Source organism: Oncorhynchus mykiss, chromosome 7 (assembly GCF_013265735.2).
Source record: "Oncorhynchus mykiss isolate Arlee chromosome 7, USDA_OmykA_1.1, whole genome shotgun sequence".
Taxonomy (NCBI): domain Eukaryota; kingdom Metazoa; phylum Chordata; class Actinopteri; order Salmoniformes; family Salmonidae; genus Oncorhynchus; species Oncorhynchus mykiss.
Window position 1 is genome coordinate 74,232,633 of NC_048571.1, and position 22,095 is coordinate 74,254,727.

Genomic DNA, 22,095 nt, shown 5'->3' on the forward strand with positions numbered 1-22,095 from the left:
GCTCTCTCACCCACTCCGTCCTCTACCTCGCTCTTTCACCCACTCCGTCCTCTACCTCGCTCTCTCACCCACTCCGTCCTCTACCTCGCTCTCTCACCCACTCCGTCCTCTACCTCGCTCTCTCACCCACTCCGTCCTCTACCTCGCTCTTTCACCCACTCCGTCCTCCACCTCGCTCTCTCACCCACTCCGTCCTCCACCTCGCTCTCTCACCCACTCCGTCCTCCACCTCGCTCTCTCACCCACTCCGTCCTCCACCTCGCTCTCTCACCCACTCCGTCCTCCACCTCGCTCTCTCACCCACTCCGTCCTCCACCTCGCTCTCTCACCCACTCCGTCCTCCACCTCTCTCACCCAATCGCTCCTTTTAGCATTATAACCGCATTCTCTTGAATAATACATCCCCTATGACTGACTATGACTACTTACAAAATGATGAATAATGGGGTGTGTGCGGTCAGATACCAGCTAGTGGGTTATTCAGGGTTGAGAAGAGGGTTGTTGGAAGAAAAGTCATGAAATCCATTTTCCTAGAAATGACTGCTGACTGTTCAGATTTGTTTGTGTTTTTATTTCTCCTTCCTTCCTATCCAAACAGTAGAGGAGAAATAGAAGAGATGAGAGGGACAAGAGAGGAGAGGAGAGGTAGAAGAGATGAGAAGTAGAGGAGAGGTAGAAGAGAGGTGAGGAGAGAAGGAGAAGAGATGGAGAGCAGAGGAGCGGTAGAAGAGAGAGAGGAGAGAGGCAGGTAAAAAGTGGACCAGGACAGAACAAGCTTTTGGCCACTACCTGACCTGATACTAGTGGACAACAACTCCTTAATAATCAGGCTAGGTGTGTGCGAGCGCTCGCCCATGCGCTATCTTCATATTACTGGGGAAAGAGTAACCATGACAGCGTATTGCCACATCTCTCCAGAGGGCCTTTTTGTGACATCATGCCAATTTCACCGTGGCAGCAGACTGGCTCAACGTTGTTTATTTGATTAGATTTTAATTACGTGTCTCTCAGCGGAGACGGGAAAACATCCAGTTTTTATAATTTCATGTTTAATTCCCATTTATTTGGAGCTGGTTCATTTCTCTCTCTTTGTGTCTCTATAATTTATTTCTCTCTCTCCTTTTCTTCATGTCTCTCACTCTTTCTCGGGCTCTCCCCTTTTCTGCCTAACATTCCATTCTCTCCCTCTCTCCTTCTCTCCCTTGAGCTCACTCTACCTCCATCTTTCTCAGTCTGTAATCTGTCCAAGTACTCTGTTTCTCCCTTTCTCCTTCTGTCTTTCCCTCTCTTTCGACACTCCACACCCACACATCCTTTCACGCTTTCTCCTTCTCCACCTCCCTCCGTCTGTTTGGTTTAGTAGTTATTTCTGCCCTGTGTGGCTGTCTGTCTGTCTGGGCCCCCTCAGGGAGACCGTTTGTGCGCTCAGGGGTGTAATCCTTTCTGACAGAGACAGGGCTGAGGCGGAGAGGAGAGGGGGAGGAGGAGAGGTACTGCATTCACCTCAGGCGGACCTTAAAAGGTAGGCTACAGTCGCTGGCAGTCTACAGCAAACCTCTATAATCTCAGCACACATTACAATGGCTAACTGCTAACTGAAACGGCTAACTTGTTCACTCATCTTTGTGGACGCGGTTCATACCTTTGCTATGGCAGATCCATCCTCTCTCTTTCCTGTCTACCAGGCTGATCAATCCTGTCTCGTTCCTGTCCACCAGGCTATTGCTGATCAATCCTGTCTCGTTCCTGTCCACCAGGCTATTGCTGATCAATCCTGTCTCGTTCCTGTCCACCAGGCTATTGCTGATCTATCCTGTCTCGTTCCTGTCCACCAGGCTATTGCTGATCTATCCTGTCTCGTTCCTGTCCACCAGGCTATTGCTGATCAATCCTGTCTCGTTCCTGTCCACCAGGCTATTGCTGATCAATCCTGTCTCGTTCCTGTCCACCAGGCTATTGCTGATCAATCCTGTCTCGTTCCTGTCCACCAGGCTATTGCTGATCAATCCTGTCTTGTTCCTGTCCACCAGGCTATTGCTGATCAATCCTGTCTCGTTCCTGTCCACCAGGCTATTGCTGATCAATCCTGTCTCGTTCCTGTCCACCAGGCTTTTGCTGATCAATCCTGTCTCGTTCCTGTCCACCAGGCTATTGCTGATCAATCCTGTCTCGTTCCTGTCCACCAGGCTATTGCTGATCAATCCTGTCTCGTTCCTGTCCACCAGACTATTGCTGATCTATCATGTCTCGTTCCTGTCCACCAGGCTATTGCTGATCTATCCTGTCTCGTTCCTGTCCACCAGGCTATTGCTGATCAATCCTGTCTCATTCCTGTCCACCAGGCTATTGCTGATCAATCCTGTCTCGTTCCTGTCCACCAGGCTATTGCTGATCAATCCTGTCTCGTTCCTGTCCACCAGGCTATTGCTGATCAAGCCTGTCTCGTTCCTGTCCACCAGGTTATTGCTGATCAATCCTGTCTTGTTCCTGTCCACCAGGCTATTGCTGATCAATCCTGTCTTGTTCCTGTCCACCAGGCTATTGCTGATCAATGATGTATTGTTCCTGTCTACCAGGCTATGGCTGATCAATCCTGTCTTGTTCCTGTCTACCAGGCTATTGCTGATCAATCCTGTCTTGTTCCTGTCCACCAGGCTATTGCTGATCAATCCTGTCTTGTTCCTGTCCACCAGGCTATTGCTGATCAATCCTGTCTTGTTCCTGTCCACCAGGCTATTGCTGATCAATGATGTCTTGTTCCTGTCTACCAGGCTATTGCTGATCAATCCTGTCTTGTTCCTGTCTACCAGGCTATTGCTGATCAATCCTGTCTTGTTCCTGTCCACCAGGCTATTGCTGATCAATCCTGTCTTGTTCCTGTCCACCAGGCTATTGTTGATCAATGATGTCTTGTTCCTGTCTACCAGGCTATGGCTGATCAATCATGTCTCGTTCCTGACTACCAGGCTACGGCCGATCAATCCTGCCTCGTTCCTGTCTACCAGGCTCAATTCTACACCCTATAGGGTATGCCAGTGTTTCAACTCATCATCACGCTTTGATGATTTGAATCCACTGTGTAGTGTTATGGCAATAACTAAAACATGCACCCCTTGGGGTCCACTGGATCGACTTTGGAAAATGCTGGGATATGCAAATAGCCTAGCCCAACCCACCTTTACTTATACCTTAACCCAGGTAGGATGTACCTTCTGAGCAGCAGCTTGTGGAGGTTCTTGCTCTCCAGGTTCTCACCCCCTCCTCTACACAAATAGCCTAGCCCAACCCACCTTTTCTCATACCTTAACCCAGGTAGGATGTACCTTGTTCTCGCTCTCCAGGTTCTCACCCCCTCTTCCCCCTTCCGCTACACAAATAGCCCAACCCAACACAAAAGTGGACCATACCTTCTCAACAGTAGCTTGGGGTGGTTCTTGCTCTCCAGGTTCTTGTCAATGAGGTCAGACAGCAGCTGCTTCAACACCCCTGTGGCGTATTCCATCTCTCCCTGGAGCGCAGTCATGACCAGCGATGCCACGTTGCCGCGGTCGCGCATGGAGAAGGAGCGTTGAGCCTCCAGCGTGCGGATAAAGGTCAACAGGAAGTGCTTCTTGGTGAGCAGCTGGCCGAACAGGGTGAGACCCTTCTCCACATTGGCCTGGACCTATAGTAAGAGAGGGGGTGGGAGGGAGGAAGAGGGTTGGTGGACAGAGCACTTATATATACTTTCTAGGTCTTAAATTACAAATACAGTACATGACCAAAAGTATGTGGACACCTGCTCATCAAACATCTCATTAATATGGAGTAGGTCCCCCTTTGCTGCTATTCCACTAGATGTTGGAACATTGCTGCGGGGACTTGCTTCCATTCAGCCACAAGAGCATTAGCGAGGTCGGGCACTGATGTTGGACAATTAGGCCTGACTCGCAGTCGGTTTCAGAATTCATTCCAAAGGTTTTTGATGGGGTTGAGATCAGGGCTCTGTGCAGGCCAGTCAAGTTATTCTAAACCGATCTCTACAAACCATTTCTGTATGGACCTCACTTTATGCACGGGAGCATTGCCATTCTGAAACAGGAAAGGACCTCCCCAAACTGTTGCCACAAAATCATCTAGAATGTCATTGTATGCTGTGGAGTTAATATTTCCCTTCACTGGAACTAAGGAGCCAAAACCGAACAATGAAAAACAGAATCAGACCGCTATTTCTCCTCCACCAAACTCTAAAGTTGGCCTATGCATCCGACGGCCAGATGGTGAAGGGTGATTCATCTCTCTAGAGAACGCGTTTCCACTACTCCAGAGTCCAATGGTGGGGAGCTTTACACCACTCCAGCCGATGCTTGGCATTGAGCATGGTGATCTTAGGCTTGTGTGCGGCTGCTCGGCCATGGAAACCCATTTCATGAAGCTCCCGATGAAGTTATTGTGCTGATGTTGCTTCCAGAGGTAGTTTGGAACTTGGTAGTGAGTGTTGCAACTGAGGACAGATGATGCGCTTCAGCACTCGGCGGTCCCACTCTGTGATCTCGTGTGGCCCATCACTTTGCGGCTGAGCTGTTGTCTCTCCAAGACGTTTCCACTTCACAATAACAGCACTTACAGTTGACCGGGGAAGCTCTAGCGAGGCAGAAATTTGACAAACTGAAAGTCACTGAGCTCTTCAGTAAGGCCATTCACTAGAGGCTGACCGATTACAATTTAACACCGATACCAATTATTGGAGGACCAAAAAAAGATACAGATTAATTGGCCGATTTTTATATTTGTAATAATGACAACTACAACAATACTGAATGAACACTTTTATTTTAACTTAATATAATATATAAATAACATCTATTTAGTCTCAAATAAATAATGAAACATGTTCAATTTGGTTTAAATAATGCACTTTTACTTTCTTGAAGAAAGTAAAAGTGCAATATGTGCCATGTAAAAAAGCTAATGTTTAAGTTCCTTGCTCAGAACATATGAAAGCTGGTGGTTCCTTTTAACATCTCCAATATTCCCTGTTAAGAAGTTTTAAGTTGTAGTTATTATAGGACTATTTCTCAATACCATTTGTATTTCATATACCTTTGACAATTGGATGTTCTAATAGGCACTATAGTATTTCCAGCCTAATCTCGGGAGTTGATAGGCTTGAAATCAAACAGCGTAATGCTTGAAGCACAGCGAAGAGCTGCTGGCAAACGCAGGAAAGTGGTGTTTGAATGAATGCTTACGAGCCTGCTAATGCCTACCACCGCTCAGTCAGACTGCTCTATCAAATATCAAATCATAGACTTAATTATAATATAATAAACACACAGAAATACGAGCCTTAGGTCATTAATATGTTCAAATCAGGGAACTATCATTTCGAAAACAAAACGTTTCTTTCAGTGAAATACGGAACCTTTCCGTATATTATCTAATGGGTGGCAACCCTAAGTCTAAATATTGCTGTTACATTGCACAACCTGTCATAATTATGTAAAATTCTGGCAAATTAATTTGCAACGAGCCAGGCGGCCCAAACTGCTGCATATACCCTGACTCTGCTTGCACAGAACGCAAGAGAAATTACACAATTTCCCTAGTTAAAAGAAATTCATGTTAGCAGGCAATATTAACTAAATATGCAGGTTTAAAAAAATAAACTTGTGTATTGAATTTAAGAAAGACATTGCTGTTTATGGTTAGGTAAACATTAATGCAATGACCGTTATTTTTTTGAGAATGCACTTGTTAAATCATCACCAGTTTGGTGAAGTAGGCTGTGATTTGATGATAAATTAACATGCACCGCATTGATTATATGCAACGCAGGACAAGCTAGTTAAACTAGTAATATCATCAATGTGTAGTTAACTAGTGATTGTGTTAAGATTGATTGTTTTTATAAGGTAAGTTTAATGCTAGCTAGCAACTTACCTTGGTCTCCTCGTGGAGCTCAGTGTTATGAAAACTTCAAATCGGCCCTAATTAGTCAGCCATGCCAATTAATCGATCGACCTCTACCATTCACATACACTGCATGCGCACACATTCTTACATTCACATACACAGCACGCACACACACACAATACGTCTGAAGACGCAACAACATTACTTTCGGATGTATGAATAAAGCTACTACCCTATCCAGTTCTACCATCCTCCAACCATTTCTCTTTATCTATTTCTCCCCCTCTCTATCCACCTCTATTTCTCCCTCCCTCCTCCCACTACCCCCCCTCTCTCTTCCTCACCTCTCTTCGTCTCTCTCTCCAAATAGAACACCGGGTCATCTTGTCTGGTTGTCTTGTAGGAAGGTGAACCTCATGGCCAAATATGAAATTGATCTGTGTGCTACAGCGGAGGCTGGTTGCATCTGGGATACAAATGAAAACCTGATGCTACGCGCCAGAGAGACAGACGTGCAAAATAGTCAGTAGATATGCTGCTAGTCGTGCTCCTCTTTCCTCTTCTCACCTCCCAACCCCTCAGAGGTGATACCATACAAAACATGCACCAGACCGGTCAGTGCACCTTATATTGAGTCTGCAGGTTGGTGTGATGGTATTGTAATGTGTGTGGGGTGGGGTTGTGTTTGATGGTATTGTAACAGGTGTAGGCCATGCTATCTTGACGTGGCGATGTGGTGCAATTGAGTGATAGATACAGTGCCTTGCGAAAGTTCGGCCCCCTTGAACTTTGTGACCTTTTGCCACATTTCAGGCATAGATATAAAACTGTATTTTTTTGTGAAGAATCAACAACAAGTGGGACACAATCATGAAGTGGAACGACATTTATTGGATATTTCAAACTTTTTTAACAAATCCAAAACTGAAAAATTGGGCGTGCAAAATTATTCAGCCCCTTTACTTTCAGTGCAGCAAACTCTCTCCAGAAGTTCAGTGAGGATCTCTGAATGATCCAATGTTGACCTAAATGACTAATGATGATAAATACAATCCACCTGTGTGTAATCAAGTCTCCGTATAAATGCACCTGCACTGTTATAGTCTCAGAGGTCCGTTAAAAGCGCAGAGAGCATCATGAAGAACAAGGAACACACCAGGCAGGTCCGAGATACTGTTGTGAAGAAGTATAAAGCCGGATTTGGATACAAAAAGATTTCCCAAGCTTTAAACATCCCAAGGAGCACTGTGCAAGCGATAATATTGAAATGGAAGGAGTATCAGACCACTGCAAATCTACCAAGACCTGGCCGTCCCTCTAAACTTTCAGCTCATACAAGGAGAAGACTGATCAGAGATGCAGCCAAGAGGCCCATGATCACTCTGGATGAACTGCAGAGATCTACAGCTGAGGTGGGAGACTCTGTCCATAGGACAAGAATCAGTCGTATATTGCACAAATCTGGCCTTTATGGAAGAGTGGCAAGAAGAAAGCCATTTCTTAAAGATATCCATAAAAAGTGTTGTTTAAAGTTTGCCACAAGCCACCTGGGAGACACACCAAACATGTGGAAGAAGGTGCTCTGGTCAGATGAAACCAAAATTGAACTTTTTGGCAACAATGCAAAACGTTATGTTTGGCGTAAAAGCAACACAGCTCATTACCCTGAACACACCATCCCCACTGTCAAACATGGTGGTGGCAGCATCATGGTTTGGGCCTGCTTTTCTTCAGCAGGGACAGGGAAGATGGTTAAAATTGATGGGAAGATGGATGGAGCCAAATACAGGACCATTCTGGAAGAAAACCTGATGGAGTCTGCAAAAGACCTGAGACTGGGACGGAGATTTGTCTTCCAACAAGACAATGATCCAAAACATAAAGCAAAATCTACAATGGAATGGTTCAAAAATAAACATATCCAGGTGTTAGAATGGCCAAGTCAAAGTCCAGACCTGAATCCAATCGAGAATCTGTGGAAAGAACTGAAAACTGCTGTTCACAAATGCTCTCCATCCAACCTCACTGAGCTCGAGCTGTTTTGCAAGGAGGAATGGGAAAAAATGTCAGTCTCTCGATGTGCAAAACTGATAGAGACATACCCCAAGCGACTTACAGCTGTAATCGCATCAAAAGGTGGCGCTACAAAGTATTAACTTAAGGGGGCTTAAGGGGGCTGAATAATTTTCAGTTTTTGATTTGTTAAAAAAGTTAATATCCAATAAATGTCGTTCCACTTCATGATTGTGTTCCACTTGTTGATTCTTCACAAAAAAATACAGTTTTATATCTTTATGTTTGAAGCCTGAAATGTGGCAGAAGGTCGCAAAGTTCAAGGGGGCCGAATACTTTCGCAAGGCACTGTACATCACTTCTCTTGGCTGGTGAAGAAGTAGAATGCAATGGCAGAGTGTTGCATTGCATGTGTGAGACCTGTTTCTCAGGCCCTAGCCATGCTATGGCCTTGTTAAGGCAATCTAAAAGTCTCTCAGTTCCACATAGTGTTAGGTAGGTCCAGGGCCCGTATTCACAAAGTGTTTCAGAGTAGGAGTGCTGATCTAGAATCCATTTTGCTTATTAGTTCACAATAAGACGGGGGGGACCTGATACTAGGTTAGAAATAGGGGAGCTGGGAACCCCTATAACAAATCAGGACTCCCACATAAGAATTAGAACAAAGTGGCCCCGCCCCTATTTGTTTTTTTTAAAGAGTTCAATATCTGACACCCCCAAGAGTCAATGCATAACACTGGGTGTTACTGACCCTTACCTCCATCTCCTTGAGCACGAGGTGGACCTCCCACTCGTCATCCCTCTATCCCTATTCCCGCTTATCCATCTCTCTCACCCTCTATCACTATACAGTTACTAACCCGTACCTCCATCTCTTTGAGCACAGGGTGGTCCTCGATCCCGGGGAAGAGGACCCTCATGGCGTAGGTCCTGTATTCCAGGAAGGGGATGCCTGTTCCGTCCAGCTCCTGGGTCAGCTCATGGATGTCTGTCTGCAGCTCTGCAAAGGCTGGGTGGAGGAAGAGAAATAATGAATCTATTGTTATGTTAATAATGATTATCTTGTTGTCCAAAGAGGGCTGGACACAACTCAAAGTGATGCCAATCATACTAAACATCCCCCAAAAAGTCAAACTATTACAACGGTGCTATATAAATCAAATCCATCCATACATACATACACAAGATGGTGCCGGAGAAGGCAGACGTTTTACGTGCCCCCAACCGATTGAGATTTTTTGTTTGTTTATTTGCGTTGTTTGTCAATTTTTTTAAACTTATTTTGTACATAATGTTTCCTCTATCGTCTCTTATGACCGAAAATAAATAGACATCAGGACTGCGATTACTCACCACGGACTGGCAGAATCCTTTTTTTCATTTCACGACTCTGACGAGACCGACACGAGGGATATATTTTTTATTTAACTAGGCAAGTCAGTTAAGAACAAATTGTTATTTTCAATGATGGCCTAGGAACAGTGGGTTAACTGCCTGTTCAGGGGCAGAACGACACATCTTTACCTTGTCAGCTCGGGGATTCGATCTTGCAACCTTTCGGTTACTAGTCCAACGCTCTAACCATAAGGCTACCTGCCACCCCTTATATACTGCTTCCTCGGGAACAGGCCCCGATCCCCGAGATCTGTGTGAAGAGGAGGCGGAGAAAGAGGGGCCGAAGGGGGGGCTGTCTTCTGAGAATTCGTAGGCGATTGAATAAACCCCTACTTCCCTCCATTCTGCTAGCAAACGTGCAATCCTTGGAGAATAAAATCGACGAGTTACGCGGAAGACTAAAGTACCAACGGGACATTAAACTAAAATCTATGCTTCACGGAGTCGTAGCTGAAAGACGGCAATATCAACATACAGCTGGCTGATTTTACGATGTAACAGCAGGAGAGAGCTGCGGCGTCTAGTAAGACAAGGGGCAGCGGACTATGTATTTTTATAAAAAATAGCTGGTGAACGATATCTAAGGAAGTCTTGAGCTATTGCGCGCCTAGGTAGAGTATCTCATGATAAGCTGTAGACCACACTATCTACCTAGAGAGTTTTCATCTGTATTTTTCATAGCTGTTTACACAGCTGTTTACATACCACCACAGTCAGAGGCTGGCACAAAGACAGCATTGAATGAGCTGTATTCTGCCATAAGCAAACAAGAAAATGCTCACCCAGAGGCAGTGTTCCTTGTAGGCGAGGAAATTAATGCAGGGAAACTTTTAAATCTGTTTTACCAAATTTCTATCAGCATGTTAAATGTGTAACCAGAGGAAAAAGAACTCTGGACCACCTTTACTCCACACACAGAGAAGTATACAAAGCTCTCCCTCGCCCTCCATTTGGCAATCTGACCATAATTCTATCCTCCTGATTCCTGCTTACAAGCAAAAATTAAAGCAGGAAGCACCAGTGACTAGAACAATTAAAAAGTGGTCAGATGAAGCAGATGCTAAGCTACAGGACTGTTTTGCTAGCACAGACTGGAATATGTGTGACCGTACGTACATACCACAACCAGAAGCCATGGATTACAGGGAACATCCGCACTGTGCTAAAGGCTAGAGCTGCCTCTTTCAAGGAGTGGGACTCTAACCCGGAAGCTTATAAGAAATCCCGCTATGCCCTCAGACGAACCATCAAACAAGCAAAGCATCAATACAGAACTAAGATCAAATTGTACTACAACGGATCTGACGCGCATTGGATGTGGCAGGGCTTCACAGCCGAGAGCTGCCCAGTGACACAAGCCTACCAGACGAGCTAATCTACTCTATGCTCGCTTCGAGGCAAATGGCACTGAAACATGCATGAGAGCACCAGCTGTTCCGGAAGACTATGTGATCACGCTCTCTGCAGCCGAAGTGGGTAACACCTTTAAACAGGTCAGCATTCACAAAGCTGCAGGGCCAGACGGATCACCAGGACGTGTACTGCTAGCATGCGCTGACCAACTGGCAAGTGCCTTCACTGATATTTTCAACCTCTCCCTGTCCGAGTCTGTAATACCAACATGTTTTAAGCAGACCACCATAGTGCCTGTGCCCAAGAATACTAACATAACCTGCCTAAATGACTACAGACCCGTAGCACTCATGTCTGTAGCCATTAAGTGCTTTGAAAGGCTGGTCATGGCTCACATCATCCCAGAAACCCTAGACCCACTCTAATTTGCATACCGCCCAAACAGATCCACAAATGATGCAATCTCTATTTCACTCCACAGTGCCCTTTCCCACCTGGACAAAAGGAACACCTCTGTGAGAATGCTATTCATTGACTACAGCTCAGCGTTCAACACCATAGTGCCCTCAAAGCTCATCAATAAGTTAAGGATACTGGGACTAAAGAGAACGAGAACGCCCCCATTAACATCAACGGGGCTGCAGTGGAGTAGGTTGAGAGCTTCAAGTTCCTTGTTGTCTACATCACCAACAAACAAATATGGTCCAAGCACACCAAGACAGTCGTGAAGAGAGCACGACAAACCCTATTCCCCCTCAATATTTGGCATGGGTCCTCAAAAGGTTCTACAGCTGCACCATCGACAGGTTGCATCACTGCCTGGTACGGCAACTGCTTGGCCTCCGACCGCAAGGCTCTACAGAGGGTAGTGCGAATGGCCCAATACATTACTGGGGCAGAGCATCCTGGCATCCAGGACCTCTATACCAGGCGGTGTCAGAGGAAGGCATTTTTATTATCAATTACATGAAGTTGATGCAAAGAGTCAATATTTGCATTGTTGACCCTTCTTTTTCAAGACCTCTGCAATCCGCCCTGGCATGCTGTCAATTAACTTCTGGGCCACCTACTGACTGATGACAGGCCATTCTTGCATAATAAATGCTTGGAGTTCGTCAGAATTTGTGGGTTTTTGTTTGTTCACCCATCTCTTGTGGATTGACCACAAGTTCTCAATGGGATTATGGTCTGGGGAGTTTCCTGGCCATGGACCCAAAATATTGATGTTTTGTTCCGAGCCACTTAGTTATCACTTTTGTCTTATGACAAGGTGCTCCATCATGCTGGAAAAGGCATTGTTCATCAACAAACTGTTCCTGGATGGTTGGGAGTTGTTGCTCTCGGAGGATGTGTTGGTACCATTCTTTATTCATGACTGTGTTCTTAGGAAAAATTGTGAGTGAGCCCTCTCCCTTGGCTGAGAAGCAACCCCACACATGAATGATCTCAGGATGCTTTACTGTTGGCATGACACAGGACTGATGGTAGCGCTCACCTTGTCTTCTCCGGACAAGCTTTTTTCCGGATGCCCCAAACAATCGGAAAGGGGATTCATCAGAGAAAATGACTTTATCCCAGTCCTCAGCAGTCCAATCTCTGTACCTTTTGCAGAATATCAGTCTGTCCCTGATGTTTTTCCTGTAGAGAAGTGGCTTCTTTGCTGCCCTTCTTGACACCAGGCCATCCTCAAAGTCTTCGCCTCACTGTGCGTGCAGTTTCACTCACACCTGCCTGCTGCCATTCCTGAGCAAGCTTTGTACTGGTGGTGGCCATATACCGCAGCTGAATCAGCTTTTGGAGACGGTCCTGGCGCTTGCTGGACTTTCTTGGGCACCCTGAAGCCTTCTTCACAACAATTGAACCGCTCTCCTTCTTGATGATCCGATAAATGGTTGACTTAGGTGTAATCTTACTGGCAGCAATATCCTTGCCTGTGAAGCCCTTTTTGTGCAAAGCAATGATGACGGCACGTGTTTCCTCTCAGGTAACCATGGTTGACAGAGGAAGAACAATGACTCCAAGCACCACCCTCCTTTTTGAAGCTTCCAGTCTGTTATTCAAACTAAATCAGTTTTACAGTGTGATCTCCAGCCTTGTCCTCATCAACACTCACACCTGTGTTAATGAGAGAATCACTGACATGATGTCACCTGGTCCTTTTGTGGCAGGGCTGAAATGCAGTGGAAATGTTTTTATGGGATTCAGTTCATTTGCATGGCAAAGAGGGACTTTGCAATTAATTGCAATTCATCTGATCACCCTTCATAACATTCTGGAGTATCTGCAAATTGCCATCATTCAAACTGAGGCAGCAGACTGTGAAAATGTATATTAGTGTCATTCTCAAAACTTTTGGCCACGACTGTACATAATACCTCAACTTACCGGTGCCCTCGCACAGTGACTCTGTATTGGTAACCCCCTGTATATAGTCTCACCATTGTTATGTTATTGCTGCTCTTTAATTACTTGTTACTTTATTTCTCCATATTTGCTTTTTAACTGAAATTGTTGGTTAGGGGCTGTTAATTAAGTAAGTATTTCACTGTAAGGTTTACACCTGCTGTATTCGGTGCCTAATACAATTTGATTTGATTCAATAACAGAATGAAAAGTAACATACACATAGTCAAAGTACAGTGGGGCAAAAACGTATTTAGTCTGCCACCAATTGTGCAAGTTCTCCCACTTAAAAAGATGAGAGAGGCCTGTAATTTTCATCATAGGTACACTTCAACAATGACAGACAAAATGAGAAAAAAATCCAGAAAATCACATTGTAGAATTTTTAATGAATTTATTTGCAAATTATGGTGGAAAATAAGTATTTGGTCAATAACAGAAGTTTATCTCAATACTTTGTTATATACCCTTTCTTGGCAATGACAGAGGTCCAACCTTTTCTGTAAGTCTTCACAAGGTTTTCACACTGTTGCTGGTATTTTGGCCCATTCCTCCATGCAGATCTCCTCTAGAACAGTGATGTTTTGGGGCTGTTGCTGGGTGAACACAGACTTTCAACTCCCTCCAAAGATTTTCTATGGGGTTGAGATCTGGAGACTGGCTAGGGCAATCCAGGACCTTGAAATGCTTCTTACGAAGCCACACCTTCGTTGCCCGGGCAGTGTGTTTGGGATCATTGTCATGCTGAAAGACCCAGCCACGTTTCATCTTCAATGCCCTTGCTGATGGAAGGTTTTCACTCTAAATCTCACGATACATGGCCCCATTCATTCTTTCCTTTACACGGATCAGTCGTCCTGGTCCCTTTGCAGAAAAATAGCCCCAAAGCATGATGTTTCCACCCTCATGCTTCACAGTAGGTATGGTGTTCTTTGGATGCAACTCAGCATTCTTTGTCCTCCAAACACGACGAGTTGAGTTTTTACCAAAAAGTTATATTTTGGTTTCATCTGACCATATGACATTCTCCCAATCTTCTTCTGGATCATCCAAATGCTCTCTAGCAAACTTCAGACGTGCCTGGACATGTACTGGCTTAAGCAGGGGGTCACGTCTGGCACTGCAGGATTTGAGTCCCTGGCGGCATAGTGTGTTACTGATGGCAGGCTTTGTTACTTTGGTCCCAGCTCTCTGCAGGTCATTCACTAGGTCCCCCCGTGTGATTCTGGGATTTTTGCTCACCGTTCTTGTGATCATTTTGACCCCACGGGGTGAGATCTTGCGTGGAGCCCCAGATCGAGGGAGATTATCAGTGGTCTTGTATGTCTTCCATTTCCTAATAATTGCTCCCACAGTTGATTTCTGCAAACCAAGCTGCTTACCTATTGCAGATTCAGTCTTCCCAGCCTGGTGCAGGTCTACAATTTTGTTTCTGGTGTCCTTTGACAGCTCTTTGGTCTTGGCCATAGTGGAGCTTGGAGTGTGACTGTTTGAGGTTGTGGACAGGTGCCTTTATACTGATAACAAGTTCAAACAGGTACCATTAATACAGGTAACGAGTGGAGGACAGAGGAGCCTTTTAAAGAAGAAGTTACAGGTCTGTGAGAGCCAGAAATCTTGCTTGTTTGTAGGTGACCAAATACTTATTTTCCACCATAATTTGCAAATAAATTCATAAAAAATCCTAGAATGTGATTTTCTGGATTTTTTTCTCATTTTGTCTGTCATTGTTGAAGTGTACCTATGATGAAAATTACAGGCCTCTCATCTTTTTAAGTGGGAGAACTTGCACAATTGGTGGCTGACTAAATACTTTTTTGCCCCACTGTATATACACACTAACAGATGTGATTGCAGCCACACTCACACTAACCAGGAGCTCTCCACACAGCACAGTGCCCACATGATATATCAGTGTCCTGCTGTTGATACACATGTTCCACCCTCCACATGCATGTGTCATGTGACCCATTCTATGTCCCCTCCATTCCTTTCAGTGGCATCTAAAGGATTGTTGGGAATCTTTCTGTATTATGCAGATATGTCTCTTGTGGCCTAATCTTGACTAAAGAAACCCCACAAACAAATAATGAAATAAACACCTTGCCAAACAGATGGCTTGTGTCACCTTCATCCCTCTCTCTCCAGTCCTCCCTCTCTTTTTCTCTCTGCAAGGAACAGCATCAGAGGTTACACTATCCATCTCTGTGACGCGCCTCTCACTCTATCAGTCTCTCTGTGACCTCCCTCTATTCATCTCTCTGTGACCTCCCTCTCACTCTATCCATCTCTCTGTGACCCCCTCTCACTCTATCCGTCTCTCTGTGACCCACTTCTCACTCTATCCATCTCTCTGTGACCCCCCTCTCGCCCTCTATCCATCTCCCCCTCACTCTGTCCCTTTATCCATCTCTCCCTATGCCCTTCTCCCTATGCCCTTCTCTATCCATCTCTGCCCTCTGTACCTGTATCACCCTCTCACCTACCCTCTTCTCTCTATCCATCTCTGCCCTCTGTACCTGTATCACCCTCTCACCTACCCTCTTCTCTCTATCCATCTCTGCCCTCTGTACCTGTATCACCCTCTCACCTACCCTCTTCTCTCTATTGATCTCTGCCCTCTGTACCTGTATCACCCTCTCACCTAACCTCTTCTCTCTATCCATCTCTGCCCTCTGTACCTGTATCACCCTCTCACCTACCCTCTTCTCTCTATCCATCTCTCCTTCTCTGTGGCTCTAACCATCTCTCCAACATCTAGGTTCTTTGAAATGCAGGACAGATGCTGCAGTATGACTTCCCTTATGGATCCCTCAAACTTATACTCCCTCTCATTCTCTCAGTCTTTTCCATCTCTTTCTCTTTTACTGTACTTACGAAACCCCCAAACCTCACCCTCTACTCTGGTGCTGCCATTCTCTTTATCTGTCCTTATGGAACCATGATATCAATCTAGTCTCTTTCTTTCTGTATCTACGATTTACTTTCTCTCCATCTACTCCTTTTCCAAACAGACAAACACACTGACAGTATCACTGGCCTCCGACCGGATCAGAAGTCTCTGCCAAATTAACAAATGTTAATGTGAGAGCATGCAGACACCACTTCCTCTCTCTCTCCCCAGTTCCCTTCCTCCCTAATCCCTCTTTCTCTTTCTGAAACAGAAAAGCTATCCAAGCAGACCTCTCAACATCTGGTGGCGGGCAGCGGAGCCCCGATCAAAGTGTCCTCTGGACGGGTACCAAGAGCAAGCTGAACCCAGCGGGAGGGACACTGTATGTGTGTCTGTGTGTGTGCGCATGGAGCCTGCTTGTCCTGTGCAGATCAATAAAGTTTTATTGAATTGAATAAAGTTGATAGACAGCTGCTTTGGCTTACCCTCCTTGCACTCCAGCGCCACTCGAGACTCCAGGTTGTCCATCTGTAACTGCAGGCGTTTCAGCGTGCGGTCGGCATCCCGTGACTTCCTCTTGTAAGCGATGAGCACGGCGATGATGACCAATAGCAGCAGGCCACCGCCCCCTCCAATGCCGATGATGGCAGGCAGGCTGAGCAGGCTGTCAGAGTACATCTGGAGGGTACCGGGGGAGTACTCAAATCCCCCCACACGTACCTGGGAGGGAGAAGCACACACTGGTTTAGATTCTTTGTGGGACAATTAATATTGTGGAACAACACATATTTGGATTGCTGGATTGGGTGGACAACAGACAGGTGGACAATAGACAGGAGGGACCAGTTCACCCCAAAACAGATAGTGATATAATTTACACACACACAATTATATCACAGCCTACACACGAGTGTGTGTGTGCGTACGCGCGTGTATTTGTGTGCATGTTCCTTTCCTTGTCACAACACCCGGACTCAAACATATATTCTTACCTTCACACCATATTACTTCCCCTAGCCGTAGCTTCAACTCTATTCCTAACAGTGCATTCAAAAACTAGATTATTGAGATGCAGCCCCAATTCCTTTCCTTGAGACAACACTGTAGTGATCAGTGCAGATGAAGGGAAGGAGAAGAGGAGAGGAAGCCACAGACTATTGAGATGCACCCTAAGTAACCCGGTCAAATCAAAAATATACTGCTATAGGTGTTTTATTTAACTGGTCTATATCTATCAAAGACAACATGTAACCCAAAGGACTGTAAAATATAGATATAGACCTCTTAGTCCACAAGCCATTTCTCAGCTGCATTGAATATGTGCAAATCCCTGCAGAATAGAAGCCAAATGAAGAATTGAATTTGATAGGTTGTCTAGGACACAAACACAGCTGAGACTATGGTAGCAGAAGCTTCAACGTGTGTATGTGGATCTGTATACAGATGTAGGATCTTAATTTGATAACCTTGTTGCAGGAGAACTTTCCAGCAATGCAAGAAATGTAAAACTTGTTTATGGTTTAAAAAGGCTTCCGAAGTTTGTAATTTCCACTTTGAAATTTCAGACTTGATTTTCCCTTACAAAAAATATATTAACCACAACAAAAATGTATATTAATTATAATCCCCTCCTAAATTTGTCCTCGACTTGGCCTACACTTCCAAAATAAGTCTATATATATATATATATATATATATATATATATAAATATAAATAACACACTGCCATTGTTAGAATTTTAATATCACAAACAAAACTGAAGTTACAACGGTTCTCCCCATTGCCCCTCCTTTTCACGAAAGTAGGGCCTGCTCCTCTCCTTTTCACGAAAGTAGGGCCTGCTCCTCTCCTTTTCACGAAAGTAGGGCCTGCTCCTCTCCTTTTCACAAAAGTAGGGCCTGCTCCTCTCCTTTTCACAAAAGTAGGGCCTGCTCCTCTCCTTTTCACAAAAGTAGGGCCTGCTCCTCTCCTTTTCACAAAAGTAGGGCCTGCTCCTCTCCTTTTCACAAAAGTAGGGCCTGCTCCTCTCCTTTTCACGAAAGTAGCGCCTGCTCCTCTCCTTTTCACGAAAGTAGCGCCTGCTCCTCTCCTTTTCACGAAAGTAGGGCCTGCTCCTCTCCTTTTCACGAAAGTAGGGCCTGCTCCTCTCCTTTTCACGAAAGTAGGGCCTGCTCCTCTCCTTTTCACGAAAGTAGGGCCTGCTCCTCTCCTTTTCACGAAAGTAGGGCCTGCTCCTCTCTTTTTCACGAAAGTAGGGCCTGCTCCTCTCCTTTTCACGAAAGTAGGGCCTGCTCCTCTCCTTTTCACGAAAGTAGGGCCTGCTCCTCTCCTTTTCACGAAAGTAGGGCCTGCTCCTCTCCTTTTCGCGAAAGTAGGGCCTGCTCCTCTCCTTTTTGCGAAAGTAGGGCCTGCTCCTCTCCTTTTTGCGAAAGTAGGGCCTGCTCCTCTCCTTTTCACGAAAGTAGGGCCTGCTCCTCTCCTTTTCACGAAAGTAGGGCCTGCTCCTCTCCTTTTCACAAATGTAGGGCCTGCTCCTCTCCTTTTCACAAAAGTAGGGCCTGCTCCTCTCCTTTTCACGAAAGTAGGGCCTGCTCCTCTCCTTTCAACGAAAGTAGGGCCTGCTCCTCTCCTTTTCACGAAAGTAGGGCCTGCTCCTCTCCTTTTCACGAAAGTAGGGCCTGCTCCTCTCCTTTTCACGAAAGTAGGGCATGCTCCTCTCCTTTTCACGAAAGTAGGACCTGCTCCTCTCCTTTTCACAACAGTGGGGCCTGCTCCTCTCCTTTTCACAAAAGTAGGGCCTGCTCCTCTCCTTTTCACGAAAGTAGGGCATACTACTCTCCTTTTCACGCAAGTGGGGCCTGCTCCTCTCCTTTTCACGAAAGTGGGGCCTGCTCCTCTCCTTTTCACGAAAGTGGGGCCTGCTCCTCTCCTTTTCACGAAAGTGGGGCCTGCTCCTCTCCTTTTCACGAAAGTGGGGCCTGCTCCTCTCCTTTTCACGAAAGTGGGGCCTGCTCCTCTCCTTTTCACGAAAGTGGGGCCTGCTCCTCTCCTTTTCACGAAAGTGGGGCCTGCTCCTCTCCTTTTCACGAAAGTGGGGCCTGCTTCTCTCCTTTTCACGAAAGTAGGGCCTGCTCCTCTCCTTTTCACGAAAGTAGGGCCTGCCCAGTTGATAATCACCCAGATAATTGCCTCAAAACTCAACCTAAACTATACAGAAACTAATTTCACACATTCAACAACAGATTAAATGAAGTAAAGTACGATGGTTAGAAAGGGGGAGAATGGGTGAGTTGATGAGCGAGGGGAAAGGATAATGCATCATTATATAGTCACCAATTGTGAATGAAGAACAAGGCAGGCCATTCGATTGTATTGATCTATTCTAATTTGGATCTCAAAATGGTATATATCAGTCCACCAAATCCAAGCAGCTTTATCAGTCTACTCTGGTCTACTTGCAGTACACGGTGGGGGAGTGAGTCATTTACAATGGCAAGAAGAATGGATGCACATGCTGCGTTTGTGCTGCTACACGATCTGAATGAAAATGACTCAGATGGTGGGGAAGAAGTGAACCATGACATCTCTGATGATTATTATTCTGGGCCTCAGCCTTAGCCTGAACCTCCACCTCTGAAGCCTAAGTACAAAAAGCCACAACGAGGCCTCCCGGGTGGCACAGTGGTCTAAGGCTGTGCCACCAGAGACTCTGGGTTCGAGCCCAGGCTCTGTCGCAGCCGGCCGGGACCGGGAGGTCCATGGGGCGACGCACAATTGGCCTAGCGTCGTCTGGGTTAGGGAGGGTTTGGCCGGTAGGGATATCCTTGTCTCATCGCGCACTAGCGCCTCCTGTGGCAGGCCGGGCGCAGTGCACGCTGACCAGGTCACTAGGGGCACGGTGTTTCCTCCGACACATTGGTGCGGCTGGTTTCCAGGTTGGATGCGCGCTGTGTTAAGAAGCAGTGCGGCTTGGTTGGGTTGTGTATCGGAGGACGCATGACTTTCAACCTTCATCTCTCCCGAGCCCGTACGGGAGTTGTAGCGATGAGACAAGATAGTAGCTACTAAAACAATAGGATACTACGAAATTGGGGCGAGAAAAGGGGGTAAAATAAAAAAAAGCCACAACGGTGTGCACTGAGCAAGTGCCCACGCCACCACCAAATGAAATGGTGAGACAGGAGAGAGGAAGGGAGGACACCGTTTGGATAGAAAAAGCAGGTGACAATTCTACGTGACAATTATAAGCACAAAATATCATCACTGAGAGAGCAGGCCCTACATCTCAAGCAAAAAACAACATCAGCAATGCACTTACCAACTTTGGTTGTTTATGTGAAATGGACATGCTACAGCACATAAGGCACTGTACTGTTGGGCATAGGGAGCAAGGAGGCACTGCCTGGAATTTGTCTGTTGATAAGCTGGAAGTGTTAACTTCAATACTTAATGTCAGTGGAGCATTTGGTGGAAAGAGTGTGTATATGGAACATTTCTGGTCATGTATGGGATACCTTTCTTAAGAGAAACCATTTTACGGGATCGCTTCAGAGAGATCATGTGTTACCTCCATTATGATGACAAAGAAACGAGAACACGAAGCCTGGAAACAGACAAATTCGCCATGGTATCCGACGTATAAATAATTTACTATTTTTAACTGCGGTCATTTTTGACGGTTATATTCATTATAATGCCATTATTGCTTTTGTGCTGATTTTCACTATTTATCCAATAAAATTACATTTTGGAGCTCATAATGATGTTTAGGCTACTGAAGTTTTTATCATTTGACCGTGTGACCACGCGTCTTGCTGACCACGCGTCTTGCTGACCACGCGTCTTGGTGGTTTGGGTATTTTTTTTTACTGTGATGTTATAAAAATTATTTGTTACCGTGTTTCAACACATATGCTTTTTGTTTCATAGTTGTAACAAAGGCACTCCACAAATAAAAATGATTGAACATTAGAATGTTTGTTTTTACATTTAGCCTACAGTAACATAAACTAATGAAAATTAACATATGCTAATGTTATCTAAGATCTTCATAAACAACACCAAATGATTATTTTTGCGATAGCATTTATGAAATGTATTAATTACACTGTTAGACTGCTCATTAGTTTGATGGGGGTTGCCTCGAGGCCCAGCGGTTCTAGTATTAAAGGGATGAATAGAGAGGAGGATAGACAAGAAGTGGCAAGAGGAACAGAGGAAAGAATAGAGAACATAAAGAGGGGTATATGACATAAGGAAAGAGGAGACTGTTATATTGAAAAAGTATAGATGAGGGAGGAGGTAAACAGAGAACGCAAGATGAGCAAAAATCAGAGGTTAGGTGAGGAGAGATGTAGTGAGATGAAATGCTAAATGTGAAAAGAATATGATACGATACGGTGTTATACAATGCCACATAAGACAACCCAACATTACCCAACATTACCCAACACAATATTACCCAATCCACCATTACCCACCCCCAACATTACCCAACCAACAAAACATTACCCAACTCAACATTACCAAACCCAAGCCAGCATTACCAAGCCAAACCCAACATTACCAAGCCAAATCCAACATTACCAAGCCCAACATTACCAAACCTAACGCAACATTGTCCATCCCAATGTTATCCAACCCAACATTATCCAACCAGACATTAAACAACCTGACATTACCCAACCCAACAATGTCAAAGAGAGAGTGGATACAGTAGACTACTTACGGTAACTTTGTGTTCTCCGGTGAGGTTGGGCCACTCACAGAGCAGCTGGCTCTCTGACAGGGTGAGGACACAGGGCTTCTCACCGATCAGCACCGTGTAGTTAAGACGAGAGTTACCAGGGGCTGCCGGGATCAGGTTCTTACCCTGAGAGATAGAGACAGACACACAACTGAAGAGAATGCATAGGTGAATACACACGCACACGCACACACACACACTCTGTGTACACGCAAGCACACACACCCTCTCACCAGGTATAGCCTGAATTCAAAATTGATGAAATAGATTTTATTTTCTCACCGATCTACACACAATCACCCTATAATGACAAAGCGAAAACATATTTTTAGAAATGTTTGCTAATTTATTGAAAATGATCATACAGAAATATCTCATTTACATAACTATTCACAT

At 45.2% G+C, this 22,095-nt stretch overlaps 1 protein-coding gene across 3 annotated transcripts in view; it reads right to left on the reverse strand.

Moving 5' to 3' along the window:
• The window catches only part of LOC110528476 (plexin-A1), a 388,596-nt gene that overhangs the window by 20,118 nt on the left and 346,383 nt on the right, over positions 1-22,095 (reverse strand). For all 3 annotated transcript variants that reach the window (XM_021610568.2, XM_036984053.1, XM_036984054.1), the window contains exons 19-22: positions 21,682-21,825; positions 16,438-16,672; positions 8,775-8,917; positions 3,408-3,664 (exon numbers count right to left, since the gene is read on the reverse strand). In XM_021610568.2, coding sequence (XP_021466243.2) covers positions 3,408-3,664; positions 8,775-8,917; positions 16,438-16,672; positions 21,682-21,825 — 779 coding nt within the window. The remainder of the gene's footprint in view (positions 1-3,407; positions 3,665-8,774; positions 8,918-16,437; positions 16,673-21,681; positions 21,826-22,095) is intronic.